This window comes from Salmo trutta, chromosome 26 (genome assembly GCF_901001165.1).
Source record: "Salmo trutta chromosome 26, fSalTru1.1, whole genome shotgun sequence".
Taxonomy (NCBI): Eukaryota; Metazoa; Chordata; class Actinopteri; order Salmoniformes; family Salmonidae; genus Salmo; species Salmo trutta.
This window is the reverse complement of record NC_042982.1, coordinates 41,896,890-41,921,550: the sequence shown is the minus strand read 5'-3', so window position 1 is coordinate 41,921,550 and position 24,661 is coordinate 41,896,890. Positions and strand designations below refer to the sequence as shown.

Here is a 24,661-nt window from a genome sequence, read left to right as displayed (position 1 = left end):
GAATCAGCTTCCTATTTCGCAACAAAGCATCCTTCACTCATGCTGCCAAACATACCTTTGTAAAACTGACCATCCTACCAATCCTCGACTTCGGCGATAACATTTACAAAATAGCCTCCAACACTCTACTCAACAAATTGGATGCAGTCTATCACAGTGCCATCCGTTTTGTCACCAAAGTCCCATATGCTACCCACCACTGCGACTTGTACGCTCTCGTTGGCTGGCCCTCGCTTCATACTCATCGCCAAACCCACTGGCTCCAGGTCATCTACAAGTCTCTGCTAGGTAAAGCCCCACCTTATCTCAGCTCACTGGTCACCATAGCAGCACCCACCCGTAGCACGTGCTCCAGCAGGTGTATCTCACCGGTCACCCCCAAAGCCAATTCTTTCTTTGGCCGCCTCTCCTTCCAGGTCTCTGCTGTCAATGACTAGAACGAACTGCAAAAATCTCTGAAGCTGGAGACTCACCTCCCTCACTAGCTTTAAGCACCAGCTGTTAGAGCAGCTCACAGATCATGTGGGAGTTAATGTAATGTAACTAGATGCAGCTGCTATGCTGAAGAAACATAATTGAATAGCAGGAAGTAGCAAGGACAATGAGTATGAATTGACCAGATAGGAAGGTGGGGGCATGTAATGTAAATACCATCTCTGAGTAGGATGTCATGACAGAGATTACATTAGCTGAGAACATAATAACATTTCCGCCTTCTAACATAGTTAACGTCTCCAAAAAATATATTTTTTTTTAGCAAATACAAATCTTAGGTGTCATAAGACACCATTTCGTAGACGTTAACCTGACAACGTAACGTGTTTTAATTAACCCTCCCGTATTATTAAAAAAAACAAAAAAACATGGTCCAAAGTAGTAGTAACTAAACATTAAGTTAAGCATATGTACAAATTCAACCACACCAACTCCCTCTTGTTTGAGGAGTTTCTCTGCATGCTAAGCAGGACTGTGTTTAAGAAGGTTCAGTGGGTGTTTAATTTTGGGGGGGAGAAAAGCAGGAGAAGAATGGTGGCAAATTGACTGACATGTGAACCATATGCAATAAGTGTATTTTTTGTTGTATAAGCTAGGGGGTTCTACCACCATTGTAATCCAAACCGGAACAGATGTGTGCGTCATCAGGCGTAAACAAGCACCTGTACATAGCTCATCTGTAAATAACCCATCCAATCTACCTCATCCCCATACTGTATTTATTTATCTTGCTCTTTTGCACCCCAGTATCTCTACTTGCACATTCATCTTCTGCACATCCTACCATTCCAGTGTTTAATTGCTATATTGTAATTCCTTCGCCACCATGGCCTATTTATTGCCTTACTTCTCTTATCCTACCTCATTTGCACATGCTGTATATAGATTTTTCTACTGTATTATTGACTGTATGTTTGTTTATTCCATGTGTAACTCTGTGTTGTTGTTTGTGTCGAACTGCTTTGCTTTATCTTGGCCAGGTCGCAGTTGTAAATGAGAACTTGTTCTCAACTAGCCATCCTGGTTAAATAAAGTGAAATAATTATTTATTTTTTAAAATCTGGAGCATCAGCATTTGTGGGTTCGATTACAGGCTCAAAATGGCTAGAAACAAAGACCTTTCTTCTGAAACTCGTCAATCTATTCTTGTTCTGAGAAATTAAGGCTATTCCATGCGTGAAATTGCCAAGAAACTGAAGATCTCGTACAACGCTCTGTACTACTCCCTTCACAGAACAGCGCAAACTGGTTCTAACCAGAATAGAAAGAGGAGTGGGAGGCCCCGGTGCACAACTGAGCAAGAGGACAAGTACATTTGAGTGTCTAGTTTGAGAAACAGACGCCTCACAAGTCCTCAACTGGCAGCTTCATTAAAATAGTACCCCGCAAAACACCAGTCTCAACGTCAACAGTGAAGAGGCGACTCCGGGATACTGGCCTTCTAGGCAGAGTTGCAAAGAAAAAGCCATATCTCAGACTGGCCAATAAAAAGAAAACATTAAGATGGGCAAAAGAACACAGACACTGGACAGTCAATCTCCTTTCCCAGTTTCATGGACTGTTCTGAATTCACGCTGCTCCAGATGCATAGGGGGTTGTACCTAATAAAGTGACCACTGTATCTATAGACTTTCCAGAATGTGTTCTGGGAATACCCGGGGTATTAAACATTTGGCTGTAAGTGTTAAACAGTTGAATCTATTAACTCAGAAGATGGTACCATTCAGCTTGTCTGGGGATGACAAAAAAAGGACTTCAACAAAGCCAAAATAGAAAATGATTTGCTGTTAAATTAGAGACGTATAAATAAATAACTGTTAAATTAGAGACGTATAAATACATAACTGGTGTGCCTTGTAACTACTTTAAAATGTGGAACTGTTGCACTAAACAATACAAACATTACTTTGGCATACAATTTAAGACTGTGAACATTATACAACTTAATGTAAACATTGTCTGACTTCATATAGAACAAATTGCACTTGAAATGAGCATTTCTTTCAAGTTATTGCAAATAAATGCATATTTTCACTTTTTTTCTGTGACAATCACTGAATTAGTTATTGATTTCTTCATCTTTAAATGCAATATTTGAGATTTTATGTATTTCTATCAAGTCAAAACTGGAATATTTCCTCAAAACAAAGGTTGTAAAAGTATACTAGACATTTATAGATCAAATCATATCTAGTTTGATGATTCTGTGACAAACGGTGAATTAGTTATTGATTTGTACATTTTGAAATGGCTTTTGGCGAATGTCTGATGAATATCCTAATGTGTGAATATAAACTTTACCTCGGTTATAAAATATGACTTTAGAATTATTCGTTGGTTGGTTGTCAATTCTAAAAGTGTATACAACTGAAATAACAGTCTAATGAACGTTGTAATTACTGTGATAGACTACATACAGTACTTTGTCTGTTGGATAAATCCTGAACAATAATGTCCCATACTCACACGTGAATGAAAGCATCAATCTGGAGCAACAAGACGAAATCAATTTATCCCGATTTATTCAAGTAGTGAAATCACCGCTGGCAGTGTTAAAGAAATAGCAATCAGAAACGTTCCTATCCTGAGAAAATAAAAGTATTGCTGCATAACCAACGATATGAACAGCGTTATGCCACAGTACGATACGGTGTGTCCTTGTTCCTGTCTCACTGACGTGACCGTGGGAGGCACATGGCTGCACATTTCACGTTTATCCACGAAGCTACGGGTGGTACCGGGTTTACCCCATCACACGTAACTAATAACTAGGTAGCCTGCTTAAATTAGACGTTTTTTTTGTGCATTTTTACAAATAAAAAAAATGGAGCTACAAAATGGCCATATGGTTAGTCATACAATATCCCAGATTTTTCTTCATGAAGTTACATCAGTAAAATACCAGAATGGCTTATGAAATGTTTTTTTTTGCTAAAGATAAAAACATTTTTTTTTTTAAAGTGACATAAAAGAAGTGTAATAAATACCCATAAACAAGATAACTTTTTTATTTCAAATGAATAACTTTTCTCAGTCGTATTATATATTATTTCATCACAGCTAAGCCTAAATGTCATTTTAATATCTTAAATTTAAAAAACTGACCACTGTGGAAGACATCAGGTCTGTTTTCATCTCATTGTTAATGTTATACAGTATATAACATTTACGTCATTTAGCAGACGCTCTTATCCAGAGCGACTTACAGTAGTGAATGCATACAGTTTTTTTTTTCTATGCTGGCCCCCGTGGGAATCGAACCCACAACCCTGGCGTTGCAAACACCATGCTCTACCAACTGAGCTACAGGGATGGCCACGCAGGCAACTTTTCTTTTCACACTAAACATAAAAGTACTGTTGACAATAATCAGTATAAAAACTAGCACAACAAGAGGCACATTCTTTACATTACAAAACAGTTGCACTCCTTTAGGAAACTCCCAGGAATAATGCAAATGCACGGTACTCAGTCTTCCATTGAGGCTAGAATCCATTTGCAACAGTGCAACAGAGATGAAATGCGTAGGACACGATATGAAATTAAAAAAAGAACCTCAAATATACAGGTTTACTGGAATCATAAACACCTCTAAAATCATTAATGATTCATAACCCTTGCTTGAATGACAGTTAAATAATTGTGATTTAAAATTAACTATTGCAATTTTGCTATGTTTATGACTGGCACTGAGCCATAACTGTTGCCCCAGCACTACAAGTCTAAATCAGGGTCCAAGATGGCGGAGCCTCACGTAGTTTCACCACATCAGCATCACCGCAGGTACCTCTGCAAGAAACACAAGGCACAAAATGTCTCCCATCATCACTTTTCACAAACAGGACAACAATGAATATGACAATCAACAGTGACACAGCAAATTACAAAGACAGATATGTGTGGAGGTACTTGAGGACCCAAAACAAAGGCCTTATTTAGTGAAGGAGAATGATGCATGCTGGGTAATTAAAGGGGGCCGTAGATCATGTTTCTAGTGTTGTGTGATTAGATTTCCTCAACAACACCAAACATTGTCTGAAGGAGACAAAGCCATTCTTGTGTTGGGAGCACAAGGGTTCTGTCCACAATGTCAACCTATTCCCTATATAGTGTACTACTTTTGACCAGAGCTCTATGGGCCCTGACCAAAAGAAGTGCACTATGCAGAGAATAGGGTGTAATTTGGGACGGACACCATTATTTGGAGCTGTGGGAGTTAAGAGAGGGAATGTTCGCATAATGTATCTTGCCACCTCTGTGAAAATGTACTTTCCAGGATGGATTCAAGAAACAAAATAGAAGCACTCAGTTAGCATTTAGACACACAAATAGCTCATTGAATAACAATAGCTGGGTTACTTTCGAGATAATGATTTAAATCGTATTTAATAAACTGTTTTCATTTGAAAAAAATAGAACCGTTGACAACATAAACTACGTATTCTAGAAAAACACCTTATTCAGCCAACAAGCTGCAGTTCGCTACACTCGCATTAACATCTGCTCAAATTTGATTTGAGTCAGTTAGTGGGACAAAAAAACAAACTTCTATGTCAGTGTCCTAAATGGCACCATATTCCCTATATAGTTCACTACATTTGACTAGGTCCTGGTCAAAAGTAGTGCACTATATAGGGAATAGTGTGCCATTTGTGATGGACACTATATCTCCCTCTCTTCCTTGGATCGCCGGTCTCCGAGAGGTTCTCGTTTATTAAACCAGTCGTGACCGAGACGCTCCAGTCCCTCCCTCTGCCCTCACACAGGCCACTATGGTATTTCAGTAGGAGGGGCTGTAGTGACCAGCGGAGCTAAGACAGGGATCCATTGTGGGGATCTTAACTGTTTCGTAGTAGCCACTTATGGGTTTGTGTCCAGAATGGCACCCTTTTCCCTATGTAGTGCACTACTTTTGACCAGGGCTTAGTCAAACGTAGTGCACTACATAGGGAATAGGGTTTCACATCTCCCAACACTTAGAGATGTTTTGATCAAGTAAAACCTTGTGATCGGAGGCTTGTTAACCACATGTACATGGCACCTTGGGGATATAATTCATGACAAAATGCACATCTTGTTTGACATATTATTTCAATTAAATATCTGACCTGTACTTTAGTCTATCTGACCTGTACTATAGTCTATCTATCTGACCTGTCTATCTGACCTGTCTATCTGACCTGTCTATCTATCTGACCTGTACTATAGTCTATCTATCTGACCTGTACTATAGTCTATCTGACCTGTACTATAGTCTATCTGACCTGTACTATAGTCTATCTGACCTGTACTATGGTCTATCTATCTGACCTGTCTATCTGACCTGTCTATCTGACCTGTCTATCTATCTGACCTGTACTATAGTCTATCTATCTGACCTGTACTATGGTCTATCTGACCTGTACTATAGTCTATCTGACCTGTACTATGGTCTATCTATCTGACCTGTCTATCTGACCTGTCTATCTATCTGACCTGTACTATAGTCTATCTATCTGACCTGTACTATAGTCTATCTATCTGACCTGTACTATAGTCTATCTGACCTGTACTATAGTCTATCTGACCTGTACTATAGTCTATCTGACCTGTACTATGGTCTATCTGACCTGTACTATGGTCTATCTATCTGACCTGTACTATGGTCTATCTGACCTGTACTATAGTCTATCTGACCTGTACTATGGTCTATCTGACCTGTACTATGGTCTATCTATCTGACCTGTACTATGGTTTATCTGACCTGTACTATGGTCTATCTGACCTGTACTACAGTCTATCTATCTGACCTGTACTATAGTCTATCTATCTGACCTGTACTATAGTCTATCTATCTGACCTGTACTATAGTCTATCTGACCTGTACTATAGTCTATCTGACCTGTACTATAGTCTATCTGACCTGTACTATGGTCTATCTATCTGACCTGTACTATAGTCTATCTGACCTGTACTATAGTCTATCTATCTGACCTGTACTATGGTCTATCTGACCTGTACTATAGTCTATCTATCTGACCTGTACTATAGTCTATCTGACCTGTACTATGGTCTATCTGACCTGAACTATAGTCTATCTGACCTGTACTATGGTCTATCTGAACCGGAACTATAGTCTATCTGACCTGTACTATGAAGGCAGCCAAGGCAGAGAACAGGGCCAGTAGTGCCATGCGTCTGAGCCTGCGCAGGTTGACCCGCTTCAGGAAGAAGAAGCGCGCCCAGCCCAGCTTCTTAGCCGTGTGGGGCGGGTAACGCATGGCGTTGGAATCCTCCATGTTCAGCTTCTTAATGAGACAGGCACGCAGGTGGCTGAGCTGGTCAAAGCCGTGCTGGCTGTGGTAGCGTCCCATACCACTGTTACCTTGGGGAAGGGAGGAGAGGGACGATGGTGGGAAAATTCAATATACAGTGAGGGAAAAAAGTATTTGATCCCCTGCTGATTTTGTACGTTTGCGCACTGACAAAGAAATGATCAGTCTATCATTTTAATGGTAGGTTTATTTGAACAGTGAGAGACAGAATAACAACAACAAAAATCCAGAAAAACGCATGTCAAAAATTTTATAAATTGATTTGCATTTTAATGAGGGAAATAAGTATATGACCCCCTCTCAATCAGAAAGATTTCTGGCTCCCAGGTGTCTTTTATACAGGTAACGAGCTGAGATTAGGAGCACACTCTTAAAGGGAGTGCTCCTAATCTCAGCTTGTTACCTGTATAAAAGACACCTGTCCACAGAATCAATCAATCAATCAGATTCCAAACTCTCCACCATGGCCAAGACCAAAGAGCTCTCCAAGGATGTCAGGGACAAGATTGTAGACCTACACAAGGCTGGAAAGGGCTACAAGACCATCGCCAAGCAGCTATTTGGTGCGATTATTCGCAAATGGAAGAAACACAAAAGAACTGTCAATCTCCCTTGGCCTGGGGCTCCATGCAAGATCTCACCTCGTGGAGTTGCAATGATCATGAGAACGGTGAGGAATCAGCCCAGAACTACACGGGAGGATCTTGTCAATGATCTCAAGGCAGCTGGGACCATAGTCACCAAGAAAACAATTGGTAACACACTACGCCGTGAAGGACTGAAATCCTGCAGCGCCCGCAAGGTCCCCCTGCTCAAGAAAGCACATATACATGCCCGTCTGAAGTTTGCCAATGAACATCTGAATGATTCAAAGGACAACTGGGTGAAAGTGTTGTGGTCAGATGAGACCAAAATTGAGCTCTTTGGCATCAACTCAACTCGCCATGTTTAGAGGAGGAGGAACGCTGCCTATGACCCCAAGAACACCATCCCCACCGTCAAACATGGAGGTGGAAACATTATGCTTTGGGGGTGTTTTTCTGCTAAGGGGACAGGACAACTTCACCGCATCAAAGGGACGATGGACGGGGCCATGTACCGTCAAATCTTGGGTGAGAACATCCTTCCCTCAGTCAGGGCATTGAAAATGGGTCGTGGATGGGTATTCCAGCATGACAATGACCCAAAACACACGGCCAAGGCAACAAAGGAGTGGCTCAAGAAGAAGCACATTAAGGTCCTGGAGTGGCCTAGCCAGTCTCTAGACCTTAATCCCATAGAAAATCTGTGGAGGGAGCTGAAGGTTCGAGTTGCCAAACGTCAGCCTCAAAACCTTAATGACTTGGAGAAGATCTGCAAAGAGGAGTGGGACAAAATCCCTCCTGAGATGTGTGCAAACCTGGTGGCCAACTACAAGAAACGTCTGACCTCTGTGATTGCCAACAAGGGTTTTGCCACCAAGTACCAAGTCATGTTTTGCAGAGGGGTCAAATACTTATTTCCCTCATTAAAATGCAAATCAATTTATAACATTTTTGACATGCGCTTTTCTGGATTTTTTTGTTGTTATTCTGTCTCTCACTGTTCAAATAAACCTACCATTAAAATTATAGACTGATAATTTCTTTGTCAGTGGGCAAACGTACAAAATCAGCAGGGGATCAAATGCTTTTTTCCCTCACTGTATATATATATATATATATATATATATATATATATATATATATATATATATATATATATATATGTCAGGTCAGGTACTAACAAGGCTGTTACTAAGACACACACATAACACACATCATATCAGTATCACGTGTGTGTGTGTGTGTATGTGTGAACTTACCCACCCCTCCGAAGGGGAGGGCGTTGACAGTGAAGTGGACCAGACAGTCATTGGCCACTAGGGCCCCACTAGAAGTCTCTGCTATCACCCTCCTGATCAACTAGAGGTGGAGGGAGGGAGGGGGAGAGAGGGGGAGGGAGAGAGAGAGGGGGAGGGAGAAAGGGGGAGAGAGAGGTGGAGAGAGATGGAGACAGAGAGGGAGAGAGAGGTGGAGAGAGGGGGAGAAGGGGAGAGAGGGGGAAAGAGGTGGGGAGAGAGGAGGAGAGAGGTGGAGAGAGAGGGAGGTGGAGAAAGAGGGCGAGAGAGGTAGAGAGAGGGATAGAGAGGGAGGTGGAGGGAGGGAGGGAGGGATGGAGGGGGAGGAAGAGAGGGCGAAAAAGAGGGAGAGAGGAGAAAGAGGGAGGGAGACAGAGAGGGAGGGAGATGAGAGGAGAGAGGGAGGTGGAGAGAGGGAGGTGGAGAGAGAGGGAGGGAGACAGAGAGGGAGGGAGACAGAGAGAGAGAGAGAGGGGGAGAGACAGAGACAGAGAGAGACAGAGAGGGAGAGAGCAACAGAGAGAAAGACAGCGAGTCAGAGGGAGAGAGACAGAGAGACACTAACTTAGTATTTAACGTAGGTCAGAAGTCATATTCATTAATATGGATATGTTTCATTAGTTAAAGTTTCATTAGTTAAATCTTACAGACTTTAGCTTTGATTTTACTTCTGTGGTCTTTACCTTGTTGTCAGGTGAGAACACGTAGAGGGCCAGAGGCTTCTCTCTCTCATTGATGAACTGTATAGCCTCGTCCACTCCACTAACAGTGACGATGGGGAGCACGGGACCAAAGATCTCCTCTTGCATCACCTTGGAGGCCCCTGTCACGTCCTTCAGCACCGTGGGGGCTGGACACACACGCACATTGAGAAATAACACAATAACACACACAGTGAGCAGACACAAAGGGTGGCGGTGGGGAAAGTGAAGGCTCGTGAATACTACAAACATGAGGAATAACACACACACACCCACACCCACACCCACACACACACACACACACAGCCTACAGGGGCCTCGTTAACGTACCTATGTAGCATTGTGACTGGTCGCTGTCTCCTCCGATGGCCACAGTGCTCCCCTCGAGCAGTGACATCACTCTCTGGAAGTGGCGCTGGTTAATGATGCGTCCGTAGTCCTCGAAGGTCTTTGGGTCGTCCGTATAAAACTCCTAACACCAGCCCAAAGGTAAAATATACTATAGCGAATGAGCATTAAAATGCAGATATAGGGCCTAGTGAAAGAATGTTTTTCCTTAATATAAAAAGGATGGAATTATACTTTTTTCCCTCTATTTTCCAGTATTGTGGTGGCAGCATCATGTTATGGGTATGCTTGTCACCGGCAGGGGCTTGGGAATTTGTCAGGATGAAAATAAATATGAAAGGAGCAGAGCCCAGGTAAAAAGTTTGAGGAAAACCCCACCTCAGTCTCTACAGATGTATTTTTCTACGGGACAATTACACAAATGTTTATGCAAAAGCATTGTGTTCCTGAGTGGTCAAGTCTCAGTTCTGATATAAATATGCTTAAAAGAAAAATCAGAGACAAGGTTTAAATAACACTGTCCATCAATGATCCCCAACCAAATATACTGAGCCTGAGCAATTTTAACATCAAGTATTAACTCAGGGGGGTGGATTTATCCAATTATCATATTTCAGTAATTTTTTCTTAATTTGGAAAATGTTCTAGAATTGTATTTTACTTTGAAAATGTGGTGTAGGATGTGTAGATATGATGGAAAACACATCTAAATGTGGTGTAGGATGTGTAGATATGATGGAAAACACATCTAAATGTGGTGTAGGATGTGTAGATATGATGGAAAACACATCTAAATGTGGTGTAGGATGTGTAGATATGATGGAAAACACATCTAAATGTGGTGTAGGATGTGTAGATATGTTGTAAAACAAGTTCAAGGGGGTGTCGACTTTCTACAGGCACTGAGTGAATTACAGCTGCTGTCGACTTCTTTAAGAACAGGGGGCAGGCAGCCTAGTGGTTAGAGCGTTGGGCCAGTAACCAGCAGGCAGCCTAGTGGTTAGAGCGTTGGGCCAGTAACCAGCAGGTAGCCTAGTGGTTAGAGCGTTGGGCCAGTAACCAGCAGGTAGCCTAGTGGTTAGACCGTTGGGCCAGTAACCAGCAGGTAGCCTAGTGGTTAGAGCGTTGGGCCAGTAACCAGCAGGTAGCTTAGTGGTTAGACCGTTGGGCCAGTAACCAGCAGGTAGCCTAGTGGTTAGACCGTTGGGCCAGTAACCAGCAGAGAGCCTAGTGGTTAGACCGTTGGGCCAGTAACCAGCAGGTAGTCTAGTGGTTAGACCGTTGGGCCAGTAGGTAGCCTAGTGGTTAGACCGTTGGACCAGTAACCAGCAGGTAGCCTAGTGGTTAGACCGTTGGGCCAGTAACCAGCAGGTAGTCTAGTGGTTAGACCGTTGGGCCAGTAACCAGCAGGTAGCCTAGTGGTTAGACCGTTGGGCCAGTAACCAGCAGGGAGTGGTTAGAGCGTTGGGCCAATAACCGAAAGGTTGCTGGATCGAATCCCTAAGCTGACGAGGTAAAAATCAGTCGTTCTGCCCCTGAACAAGGCAGTTAAACCCACTGTTCCTAGGCCGTCATTGAAAATAAAAATTAGTTCTTAACTGACTTGCCTAGTTAAATAAAACAATTAAATAGATCTTAGCGGAACTGTACTTTGAAGTGAATTGCTGCTGTTGACTTTAAGAACAGACGTGACGTAGATCTTAGTTGATTGTAGCGTTGCCGGATAAAGGTTCTGTATGAGTAGTCTGGAATCAAGATCGGTTCTGAGCTAACATACCACTCCTTGTACTCTGGGTCAAATGCCAAACAAGTAGTGGAATATTAATTAGCCTACTGTATGTGTAAGCCCCATTCTGTAATTCTATGTTTCTATTCAACTCATTTGTATAATCTCTGCTCTACATGCAGACTATAATACCGTGATGCATTTCCTGATCTCCTCCACCACTCTGTTCTGGATGCTGGGTTCACACAGGATGTAGTCTGGGGCGATGCACGTCTGACCGCAGTTTACAAACTTCCCCCAGGTGATACGCCTGTGGAAACACAGAGGAGTGTCATGACGTTGGCCTGTGGGTAAGGTTTATGACTCCCCCCCCCCATAAATACATTTCTCCCTTCCCCTCTCTTACTGACCCTACTGAAGGACTGCTGTCCTGTTAAATATAGAGAGTCTGGGAACATCAAACAAATGGGGAAAGGAACCATATTTTGGTAATAAAACCAGTTGGAAATATGCTTGATAACGTAATGAGTATGTATGTCAGTTCATTGTTACCTGAGACATTATGATTGATGACAGGACGACATAAACTGTACCTGAGAAAGTATACACCCTCTAGTTATCAGAATCACATGGAATTGTTATGCAATTGAAATGTTTGATATTGAAATTGTTTGTTAGGAGATTAAATGTAATTTTAGCTTCCAAATGAGAGAATTGGGTTTTCATAAGGAAAGTGCCCTGCTCGATCAGTGGCCCAACCCCGTGAAGAGACAGGGGTTATAAACGATGAAACACCTCCTTCCCCCCTCTCCACTATATAAGCCTTTGATGAAAAGATAACCAGGAGTTCCAGTACGGGAGGTCTGCAGCCTCTATGTTAGAAGGACACACATATCAAGGACAGAACTAAGCCAACCTCGGCGTGAGCTATGGTATGAAGTGATACTTCCTAGCCGTTGAGTTAGCAGCGGCCGCTGTAGACGGGGGCTAGGAAAGGACGGACGACGGATCCAGTCTAACAGACGGACGAAGATACCACCACGTATCCAATTTACCACCAGAGACATTGTTCTGAGTACAAGAAGATCTGTTGGCCAACCCGGCCAGCATCTACAACCAATCTACCGAAGCGCAGCTCAGAGTAAATATTTATTGCATTTTCCTTTTCCAAATGGGCGGTAATTTAGAATGCATAAGATAATGTATTTACGATAGCATAGCTGCTGTTTCTCTGTTCCTAAATCTTCCCGCTCTTTCATTCAAGCCCAACCCCCTTTCCTTTGTGTAACCAGGTTCCGTCCACCGGGACGTTTTCTGTATGACATCATTGGTATTCTGTGTATTTGTAATTCTGTGTGATTAGTTAGGTATTTAGTAAATAAATAATTAAACCCAATTTTGTATTGCTGATTCAACTTGTTAGCCAGGGTTCGTGAAGATAACCAAGAATTTACAACTTTCATTATGAGACTGAAAATAAGATAAGGGTTAATATTGACTGCTATCGATGTAAAATATTACTAAGTATTTTAAGAGTTTATTCGGAAGATAACAGCTCTATAAACGTTCTTCCGTGGTGCCCCGACTTTCTAGTTAATTACATTAACATGATTAGCTTAATCAGGTAATATTAATTACAGAGAAATCATTTTATAAGTTAGCATGTCATATCACTTAATCCGGCATAGCCAAAGACACGACAGGAGTAATGGGCTTCTCATCTGAGTAAAGTATGAAATGGTCTTTGAGCTGTTCTCATCTGAGTAAAGCACTATGAAACGGTCCTTGAGCTGTTCTCATCTGAGTAAAGTATGAAACGGTCCTTGAGCTGTTCTCATCTGAGTAAAGTATGAAACGGTCCTTGAGCTGTTCTCATCTGAGTAAAGTATGAAATGGTCCTTGAGCTGTTCTCATCTGAGTAAAGTATGAAACGGTCTTTGAGCTGTTCTCATCTGAGTAAAGTATGAAACGGTCCTTGAGCTGTTCTCAACTGAGTAAAGTATGAAACAGTCCTTGAGCTGTTCTCATCTGAGTAAAGTATGAAACGGTCCTTGAGCTGTTCTCATCTGAGTAAAGTATGAAACGGCCCTTGAGCTGTTCTCATCTGAGTAAAGTATGATACAGTCCTTGAGCTGTTGCAGTGACGCTGCCCACAATATACTATTTCCAAGATTTTTGATGACCAGGGACAAAATTACACAGATTGAATAACTCTCAAGGAATATGGGGCAGTCTGCCACTGACCGGCATGCAACTCTGAGGTCGACGTCCTTATCGATGTAACAGGGGCTCTTCCCCCCCAGCTCCAGGGTCACGGGGGTGAGGTGTCGGGCTGCGGCCTCCATCACCAGTTTACCCACAGTGCTGTTCCCTGTGTAGAAGATGTGGTCGAAACGCTGACGCAGCAACTCCTGGGTCTCTGAGACGCCCCCACACACTACAGGGTACAGCTCCTGTGGAGGACAGGGACGGACATGTAAACACACATGCACATATGCATCCATGCCCACTCACAGAAACAACACACACACACACACACACACACACACACACACACACACACACACACACACACACACACACACACACACACAAACAAACTTCAGTTCCCTCTCACCATGAACAACAGCCTATGACACAAGAGAGCTTGAAATGAGAATTTAAAGGAAACACAGCTCCTTAAGAAAGTATTCACACTCCTCGACTTTTCCCACATTTTGTTGTTACAGCCTGTATTTAAAATGGATTTGATTGTCCTACACACTACGCCCTACAATGTCAAAGTGGTAATATGTTTGTTCTAATTTTTTACTGATTAATAAAAAATGAAAAGCTGAAATGTTTTGAGTCAATAAGTATTCAACCCTTTTGTTATGGCGATGCTTAACAAGTCACATAATATGTTGCATGGACTCACTCTGTACGCAACAGTGAATTTTAAACACAGATTCAACCACAAAGACCACGGAGGTTTTCCAATGCCTCACAAAGAAGGGCACCTATTGGTAGATGGGTAAAAAATAAAAATAAATAAATTGAATTTCCTTTTGAGCATGGTAAGTTAATAATTACACTTTGGATGGTGTATCAATACACCAAGTCACTACAAAGATACAGGCGTCCTTCCTAACTCAGTTGCCGGAGAGGAAGGAAACCGCTCAGGGATTTCACCATGAGACCAATTGTAATTTTAAAACAAATACAGAGTTTAATGGCTGTGATGGGAGAAAACTGAGGATGGATCAACAACATTGTAGTTACTCCACAATACTAACCTAACTGATAGAGTGAAAATGCCGTCCCTAGGAGGGGTGTGTCACTTGAGTGGGTTGAGTCACTGACGTGGTCTTCCTGGGTGGCGGAGATCTTTGTGGGCTATACTCGGCCTTGTCTCAGGATGGTAAGTTGGTGGTTGAAGATATCCCTCTAGTGGTGTGAGGGCTGTGCTTTGGCAAAGTGGGTGGGGTTATATCCTGCCTGTTTGGCCCTGTCCGCGGGTATCATCGGATGGGGCCACAGTGTCTCCTGACCCCTCCTGTCTCAGCCTCCAGTATTTATGCTGCAGTAGTTTATGTGTCGGGGGGGCTAGGGTCAGTCTGTTATATCTGGAGTATTTCTCCAGTGTCCTGTGTGAATTTAAGTATGCTCTCTCTAATTCTCTCTTTCTTTCTTTGGGGGACCTGAGCCCTAGGACCATGCCTCAGCACTACCTGGCATGATGACTCCTTGCTGTCCCCAGTCCACCTGACCGTGCTGCTGCTCCAGTTTCAACTGTTCTGCCTGCGGCTATGGAACCCTGACCTGTTCACCGGACGTGCTACCTGTCCCAGACCTGCTGTTTTCAACTCTCTAGAGACAGCAGGAGCTGTAGAGATACTCTCAATGATCGGCTATGAAAAGCCAACTGACATTTACTCCTGAGGTGCTGACCTGTTGCACCCTCGACAACTACTGTGATTATTATTATTTGACCCTGCTGGTCATCTATGAACATTTGAACATCTTGGCCACGTTCTGTTATAATCTCCACCCAGCACAGCCAGAAGAGGACTGGCCACCCCTCATAGCCTGGTTCCTCTCTAGGTTTCTTCCTAGGTTTTGGCCTTTCTAGGGAGTTTTTCCTACCCACCGTGCTTCTACACCTGCATTGCTTGCTGTTTGGGGTTTTAGGCTGGGTTTCTGTACAGCACTTTGAGATATCAGCTGATGTAAGAAGGGCTTTATAAATACATTTGATTTCAAAATAAGGAAGTCTGTTACAAAACGTGCATCCTGTTTGCAATAAGGCACTAAAGTAATACAGCAAAAAATATGGCAAAGCAATTTACTTTTTGTCCTGAATACAAAGTGTTATGTTTGGGGCATATCCAATATAACACATTACTGAGTCCCACTCTCCATATTTTCAAGCATGGTGGTGGCTGCATCATGCTATGGGTATGCTTGTAATCGTTAAGGACTGGGGAGTTTTTCAGGATAAAAAAGAAACAGAATGGAGCTAATCACAGGAAAAATCCTGGAGGAAAACCTGGTTCAATCTGCTTCCACCAGACACTGGGAGATTAATTCACCTTTCAGCAGGACAATAACCTAACACACAAGGCCACATCTACACTGGAGTTGCTTACCAAGAAGACAGTGAATGTTCCTGAGTGGCCGAGTTTTGACATAAATCTTCTTGAAAATCTATGGCAAGACCTGAAAATGGTTGTCTAGCAATGATCAACAACCAATTTGACAGAGCTTGAAGAATTTTCTTTAAAGAATAATGGGCAAACGTTGCACAATCCAGGTATGGAAAGCTCTAAGAGACTAAGGTATGGGAAGCTCTAAGAGACTAAGCTATGGAAAGCTCTTAGAGATTAAGGTATGGAAAGCTCTTAGAGACTAAGGTATGGAAAGGTATGGAAAGCTCTTAGAGACTAAGGTATGGAAAGGTATGGAAAGCTCTTAGACACTAAGGTATGGAAAGCTCTTAAAGACTATCCTAGAAAGACTGTAATCGCTTTTAAAGGTGCTTCTACAAAGGATTGACTCGAGGGTGGGAATACTTATGTAAATGTGATATCTGTATTTAATTTTCAATACATTTGCAAAAATTTAAAAAAACATGTTTGCACTTTCTCTTTATGGGGTATTGTGTGTAGATAGTTGGGGAAAAAAATATTTAATCCATTTTGAATTCAGGCTGTAACAACAAAATGTTTCAACAAGATATAAGAATAACACGAGAAAGTAAGTAAGCATAATATATACAGGGTCCGTTCCAGTACCATATTAACAATGTACAGGGATACTGGAGTGATAGAGGTAGATATGTATAGGGATAAGGTGACTATATACAGGGTCCGTTCCAGTACCATATTAACAATGTACAGGGATACTGGAGTGATAGAGGTAGATATGTATAGGGGGAAGGGGACAGGGATACTGGAGTGATAGTGGTAGATATGTATAGGGGGAAGGTGACTAGGCATCAGGTATGAATACTTTCTGAAGGCACTGTAAAGGAGTAAACATGCATCTGATAGGGATTTGATGTTAGTGAAGTGACCTTGTCCAGGTAGAGAGGGAGCAGTTCCTCCATGACCTTGGCTGAATGAGAGCTGACCTCTGACGGCTTAACCACAGCAGCATTACCTGAGGAGAGATGGGAGGGAGGGAGGGAGGGAGGGATGGATGGAGGGAGGGAGAGAGGGATGGAGGGAGGGATGGAGGGATGGGAGGGATGGAGGGAGGGAGGGATGGATGGAGAGATGGGAGGGATGGGAGGGAGGGAGGGATGGATAGATGGGAGGGAGGGATAGAGGGATGGAGAGGCATTAGCTCTATGCTAGCCTGCTGAGGTAAAGCCTAGGCATTAGCTCCATGTTAGCCTGCTGAGGTAAAGCCTAGGCATTAGCTCCATGTTAGCCTGCTGAGGTAAAGCCTAGGCATTAGCTCCATGTTAGCCTGCTGAGGTAAAGCCTAGGCATTAGCTCTATGTTAACCTGCTGAGGTAAAGCCTAGGCATTAGCTCTATGCTAGCCTGCTGAGGTAAAGCCTAGGCATTAGCTCTATGCTAGCCTGCTGAGGTAAAGCATAGGCATTAGCTCCATGTTAGCCTGCTGAGGTAAAGCCTAGGCATTAGCTCCATGTTAGCCTGCTGAGGTAAAGCCTAGGCATTAGCTCTATGCTAGCCTGCTGAGGTAAAGCCTAGGCATTAGCTCCATGTTAGCCTGCTGAGGTAAAGCCTAGGCATTAGCTCCATGTTAGCCTGCTGAGGTAAAGCCTAGGCATTAGCTCCATGTTAGCCTGCTGAGGTAAAGCCTAGGCATTAGCTCTATGTTAACCTGCTGAGGTAAAGCCTAGGCATTAGCTCTATGCTAGCCTGCTGAGGTAAAGCCTAGGCATTAGCTCTATGCTAGCCTGCTGAGGTAAAGCATAGGCATTAGCTCCATGTTAGCCTGCTGAGGTAAAGCCTAGGCATTAGCTCCATGTTAGCCTGCTGAGGTAAAGCCTAGGCATTAGCTCTATGCTAGCCTGCTGAGGTAAAGCCTAGGCATTAGCTCCATGTTAGCCTGCTGAGGTAAAGCCTAGGCATTAGCTCCATGTTAGCCTGCTGAGGTAAAGCCTAGGCATTAGCTCCATGTTAGCCTGCTGAGGTAAAGCCTAGGCATTAGCTCTATGTTAACCTGCTGAGGTAAAGCCTAGGCATTAGCTCGGGGAGCTAACACAAGTCTCCAAATCTCAGGCAAGGTTATTCATCACGCGAGCATTGTTTACACACAGAACCACCTCCATTGCGTTTTCTACTACAGTACCTGCAGCAATAGCCGCGACCAGGGGCTGGAGAGTCACTGCCCAGGGGTAGTTCCAGGCCCCGATGATGAGGACCACTCCCAGGGGCTCTGGCTGGATGTACACCTGTGACAAGATGTAGACTATTTTTTTTAAATCTATGATCCACCATCCTTCATATGTTCTGTAGGGGTGGCAGGGTAGCCTAGTGGTTAGAGGCAGGGTAGCCTGGTGGTTAGAGGCAGGTAGCCTAGTGGTTAGAGGCAGGTAGCTTAGTGGTTAGAGGCAGGGTAGCCTAGTGGTTAGAGGCAGGTAGTCTAGTGGTTAGAGGCAGGTAGCCTAGTGGTTAGAGGCTGGTAGCCTAGTGGTTAGAGGCAGGGTAGCCTAGTGGTTAGAGGCAGGTGGCCTAGTGGTTAGAGGCAGGTAGCCTAGTGGTTAGAGGCAGGGTAGCCTAGTGGTTAGAGGCAGGGTAGCCTAGTGGTTAGAGGCAGGTAGTCTAGTGGTTAGAGGCAGGTAGCCTAGTGGTTAGAGGCAGGTAGCCTAGTGGTTAGAGCGTTGGGCCAGTAACCGAAAGGTTGCTGGATCGAATCCACGAGCTGCCCCTGAACAAACCACCTCCATTGCGTTTTCTACTACAGTACCTGCAGCAAACAGGCTAACCCACTGTTCCTAGGATGTCATTGTAAATAAGAATTAGTTCTTAAATGACTTGCCTAGTTAAATCAATTAAAAAAGTAATGAGATTACAGGACATATAATACATTTAGGTGGAAACAGATGGTCCCTGGTCACAAGTAGTGCACAATATAAGGAATAGGCTGCCATTTGGGACCCTAAAATGTTTATCTTGTCTTACCTCGTCTAAGATGGTGAGGAGGCTCTTCTCTACAGGCCGAGGGGCAGCCCATTCTGCTAGCCTCTCCACAGCCACGTCGATCTCCCCTTCAAGGCCTAGGGTCTCAAACAACTCTGTGCTGTGTTCAGTCTGCCGCAGGTTAAGGACACACCAATACACCAATCAGTCAGTCAGCACAGTCATAATTATATAGCCATTTTTTACAAAAACATTGTCACAGAGTGTTCTACAGTAGGTTAACACATAGTTATAAGTGGGTTATAATTAGATGTCCAGACTACATATTAACTCATTCTAAAAACGACTTATAAACCATACCTTTATGTAAATTGTCAAATTAAACTCTCAAATGGCACCCTTCATAGTGCGCTACTTTTGACCAGGGCCCAGGGCTCTAAGGTAGTACACTATAAAGGGAATAGGGTGTCATTTGGGATGCAGAAACAAAACGCTCACCTTGTTAAGGTCCTTCTTGACAGCGTCTGCAATGTCCTTGTGTCTCTCTGTGATGAAACGGTGCAGGTTCTTAAGCTGGTGAACTCTGAACTTCAGTGGTTTAGACATACCGGTCTGGAAGGCTCTCCTTGCCCTCTCTACCACCAGCTGTTCCCGAGACATACTACTACCGTACTGGGGCGAGGAGTGGAAGAACAGGGACACTACGGTAATGCATTATTGGGTTAGTAGCTAACGTTACACGTTGTGTGCTACCGAGGTACAGTGTGTGTGTGTGTTATCAAAACAGAGATAAGGATATATATATATTATTTAAAGTTATATTTCTACTCGTACATAACTACAGGGTAGGAATGTCAAAGTGTATTCATTAAAGCCAGTAGCCTAATAGGAGGAATCAACAATAATGCAAAAGTATATGTCTATGCGGTAGTAATACACACTGTTAGTAGACAAGGATCTTTACCAGGCTATGCTGTAGGCCTAGCATTACGAGACTGTATAATCCTGGACTTTTGCCATTGAAATAAAGGGGCTGAGCTACTAGCCAACGTTAGCTAAATGGCTAACAGCTAAAAAAAAACAAAAAAACATTGAATTACAGAACCGTTCATATTCGAAGGCAACTAAATGGCAAAACCCAGATTTTCATATTATTACCTTGTAAGTCAGCAGAGAAGTGTTGTATAATTTTTTTTGAACGAACGTTGCACTTCAGTCGACCCCAATAGTGCAACAGTGTAGCAGCTCACTGCTTCAGTACAGTAGCCTTCGTCCTGTTATCCTGAACAATTATAACAGTAACACCACGTCATCGGAGGGGGGCGGGCCACCACAGCAAACACCATGGCGGTTGGTTAAGCAATATGTCAATCCAACTCTCAAAGATGCACTGTTTGTCAAATGACATGCGTCGATCATTTGGGAAGTAGGCGCCGCCTATTTGATGGTGTCATAGATGATAGAACAAAGAGACAAGATGTTTTACCGGATGTTTAAATCTTTAGCATCCGGTAGGAATTTCCATTCCCAAATATGGTGAGGGGAGGAAGCCCAGTCAGAGAATAAGAGGCAAAGCGAGAGGTTTCACTCTCGCCAAAATCTGTCCAAAATAAACCCAATGCTACAGTAGCCTTGTCTTCTTCATCATTGAGGAAGACAAGGCAGAAAAATAATGTGATAATTGCGTTGTTTGCTCTATAATTGTGATAATTGCGTTATTTGCTCTATAACCTGTTAGTCATATACCTTGGCACCATGATATATATAGGCCTAGACAAGTCAATATAAGACACAGTGGCAGAATAAATTCAACCACACCTTTGTTTCATCACAAAACCAGAGAGCAACATCTGTCTGTTGAAGTCCACAAAGCATATTCCATGTAACAAACAGTTTTGTGATGTTTACCTGCCTGCATATAGACTTGAAATCATTGGCCAATTTAATAAATGGAACACTAGTCACTTTAATAATGCCACTTTAATAATGTATACATATCTTGCATTACTCATCTCATATGTATATACTGTATTTTAAACCATCTACTGTATCTTAGTCTATGCCGCTCTGTCATCGCTCATCTATATATTTATATGTTCTTATTCCATTCCTTTACTTAGATGTGTGTGTATTAGGTAGTTGTTGTGGAATTGTTAGATTACTTGTTAGATATTACTGCACTGTCGGAACTAGAAGCAAAGCATTTTGCTACACTCTAATTAACATCTGCTAACCATGTGTATGTGACCAATAAAATTTTATTTGATTTGATTTACATGACCGACAGCATTGTCTGACAAATTCATGTGTCCGACATTTTTGGACTACAAAACAACTATTGATTTAGAACCACAGAGAGTTATACCGCAAGTCGCAAAGAAAACAGGAGCTGCCTTCACTATTCAAGAACCATTTCAACATCATAAAATCACCTCTGCTTAGTCTAATACAGTGACAACTAAAAGATACCAAAAACAATTTAGTCCAATCAACATAAGCTAGATATGATGTGGCTGTCCAAAGATTCTGATTTCTGTGTGTGTGTGCGTGTGTGTGTGTGTGTGTGTGTGTGTGTGTGTGTGTGTGTGTGTGTGTGTGTGTGTGCGTGTGCGTGTGTGTGTGCGTGTGTGCGTGTGTGTGTAAGTAGAAAAAACATGACTCACCCTACATGTAGAGAAAAGCCAATGTCATCCTCCTCTCGTTCATGTTGACGAAACGGTCTAAGCGTGTACTGTCATACAGTACACGCTTTTAGTTTTATTGTTCTTGGCTACCTGGCTAAAACGCTTGCTCGCTCGCTAGCCTAGCTTCCTTTCATGGGCAACGATGAGCCAACTAGTTACGATCAGCGTACTACATCTAACTACATATTGAACTTCCATCCTCTCAGGCCAGAGGCACAACAATTTATGAATTTATGGTTGGATCAGAATTGCCGTTTTAATAATTGGCCAGCACGGAGAATTAAGTAAAACCACAAGTCCAAATCCCTATCTCCATACATGGCAAATTTAAGGAAGGGTCAATTTTAGCTAGCTGGATAGCCACCGGAGGACAACGACACAACGAGATGCAACAATTCAAGTTTTTCCTGACAATGACATTTTGCTTTTGATGTGATTAGTGTGAAGCCAAATCCAAACTGGCTTCCCTTGACACTTTTCTTTGGGTGCACGAAGACCATTCACAGTTGAGCTCACTCAGTTTAAACCAATGCGGATTTGCAATTATTTTATACTTTTTTTTATCAAGGGAGACCAAATGCTCACTGGCTTCCCTTGCATTCAATGGGATTATTTTGAACCTAAGCTTGTCGCCTACCATCCAGGCTTTGGGACAACGACTCCCATTGTTAAGGCGGAGACATGAGCATCTCGTCATTATACAGTGCATTTGGTAATTATTCAGATCCCTTCACTTTTTCCACATCTTGTTACATTACAGCCTTATTCTAAAATTGATTAAAAAAAATGTTCTCTCATCAATCTACACACAATACCCCATAATGACAATGACATAATTGCAGGAAATTTGTGATAAATTCACATTTTCTCTCCACCCCATGGGAAAATGTGTAGAATTACCAAAATCTTACTTAAAAAAAAACCGTAGAGGCTACTTCTGTCAAGAGGGGTGCAACAACAAAAAAATTGCATGTGAAGGGGGGGGGTACCAAATCTCGCTTAGGGCCCAAAATGCAATAGCTGTCCATGCTATACACTCGCGAACTGAAAGCATATGTACAATTTATTGGTTAGAGAGAGGTCTCAAATATCACCTTAATTTGTATGCCCTGTAGCTTTATCATCGCTGCAAAGTTGGTTCCTGTTTCAGTCACTTCTTTGGCCACGTTCGCATGGGTCTAACAAAAACACCTTAATGACTGGTTGACATATGGAATTGTTTTAAGAAGGTCACACCAAGGATCATTTAGTTATTTGATTTAGAATTTTAGGACCCCTTTAGGTCTAATTCTTTTTTTAATAAAAAATATTTGATGAAACATTTTCACCCATATTTCACCTTTCCATAGAGAGATCATATTAATGTGTAGCCCAAACTGTTCGGACAATACAAACAGAAGTTGGCAGATCAGCGGTACCGACTTCCGAGGTGTCCCGTGACGCAACCCAAACCGTTCAAAAGCTACAGATGTTTTCGTGAGATTATTGATTTTCAGTATGTCTTATAGTCTGACAAACACCGCTGTAGCTCGGCCACCTTCCACCGCAGATGTGGAAGGCCGCCATCGGCGGATGTGGTGAATTGAGATGCAGCCCATGCAAAATGTATGCTAATTCGATTTACGCGGGAGCGTGGATATCATTTCTAGGTTAAAAAGATACATTTTAGAAACAGGCAGGTTTATGATTGTGGCTGTGGTAACTAGTGATGTTAGTTACTAGTTACATGCAGCGTACCAGAGCAGTTCTTCCCCTGTCAGGAGAAATGGTTATGCATATTAATATGTTAATTGCATGCAAATAAAGGTTGCTTTGCTACCACACCCACAACGGAAGCGAAATCATGGTCTTAGATTTACAGGTGGAGGATTTCTGTGAGAGGTCGCTGTTGTGCCTGAATTCGACTTAAAACCAACAGGAAGTCTGCTGACTAATGAATTGTTCATACTATGGATCATTTAGCTATTTGATTTGGAATTTTAGCACCCATTTAGGTATCAAAAATAAAATACAATTAAAGTATTTGATAAAATATTTAATTTGTCCTTTACTACTATAGCCCATATATATATATATATACAGTACCAGGCAAAAAATAGAAAATATTAGAAATTATGAAAAACCCTTGAATGAGTAGGTGTATCTTTTGACTGGTGCTGTATCTGTGTGAGTAGGTGTATCTTTTGACTGGTGCTGTATCTGTGTGAGTAGGTGTATCTTTGACTGGTGCTGTATCTGTGTGAGTAGGTGTATCTTTTGACTGGTGCTGTATCTGTATGAGTAGGTGTATCTTTTGACTGGTGCTGTATCTGTATGACTAGGTGCATCTTTTGACTGGTGCTGTATCTGTATGAGTAGGTGTATCTTTTGACTGGTGCTGTATCTGTATGAGTAGGTGTATCTTTTGACTGGTGTTGTATCTGTGTGTTATTATTTTTTGGACACCTACATACTTCCATTAATTTGTATGCATTAGGCCAGTCTCGTGACACTTGTGGGGGTCATAGGGCAAAACGGAGAACACCATCGTGTTTGTGATAGTCCCCTCTGTAGGCGGATATGAGAAGGCCGATCTTCGAGATGTCACCTGGTCTAACAAACCGTGCTGTAGCTCTGCCACTTTCCACTGCATATGCGGAATGACGACATAGGTGGATACGGTGGATTGAGACGCAGTCCATGCTAAAAAGCAGATATCTCCAGTTTAAACTAACAGAATTTGTGGCAGATTTATTTATTATGTTACTTATATGGACGCACCGGTGCATCAATAGAGTCTAGGGGGTTAAATAATCAAAATCAACAAAACATACTGTAGCAAACTTTGCTATCCCTATTGGCGGGATGCGTAGGTGGTTTGTTTTTCACGCTGGAGACCCAGGTTCACTTCCCGCTCCCTCCGTTCGCTACATTGGTGTCA

General features: G+C 42.5%; 2 protein-coding genes across 3 annotated transcripts in view; both read right to left on the bottom strand.

Moving 5' to 3' along the window:
* Positions 1–3,373, bottom strand: part of LOC115163802 (fatty aldehyde dehydrogenase) — a 46,438-nt gene extending 43,065 nt beyond the window's left edge. Inside the window, exon 1 of the mRNA XM_029715980.1 lies at positions 2,962–3,373. The gene's annotated coding sequence lies outside the window, so the exon portion shown is untranslated. The remainder of the gene's footprint in view (positions 1–2,961) is intronic.
* Positions 3,374–3,487: 114 nt separating this feature from the next.
* Positions 3,488–20,447, bottom strand: LOC115163804 (fatty aldehyde dehydrogenase). Of its 2 annotated transcripts, none has more exons than XM_029715984.1 (12): positions 20,216–20,447; positions 19,556–19,758; positions 19,100–19,228; positions 18,267–18,369; positions 17,018–17,103; positions 13,708–13,916; positions 11,656–11,773; positions 9,720–9,861; positions 9,372–9,538; positions 8,653–8,752; positions 6,621–6,859; positions 3,488–4,284 (listed from the first exon to the last, which is right to left on the bottom strand). In XM_029715984.1, the coding sequence occupies exons 2-12, from the start codon at positions 19,715–19,717 to the stop codon at positions 4,270–4,272; spliced, it is 1,470 nt and encodes a 489-aa protein (XP_029571844.1). In that variant the 5' UTR covers positions 19,718–19,758; positions 20,216–20,447; the 3' UTR covers positions 3,488–4,269. The 2 variants fall into 2 exon arrangements, with proteins under 2 accessions (XP_029571844.1, XP_029571843.1); XM_029715983.1 differs by having other exon boundaries at positions 19,556–19,729; positions 20,216–20,445.
* Positions 20,448–24,661: the final 4,214 nt, after the last annotated feature.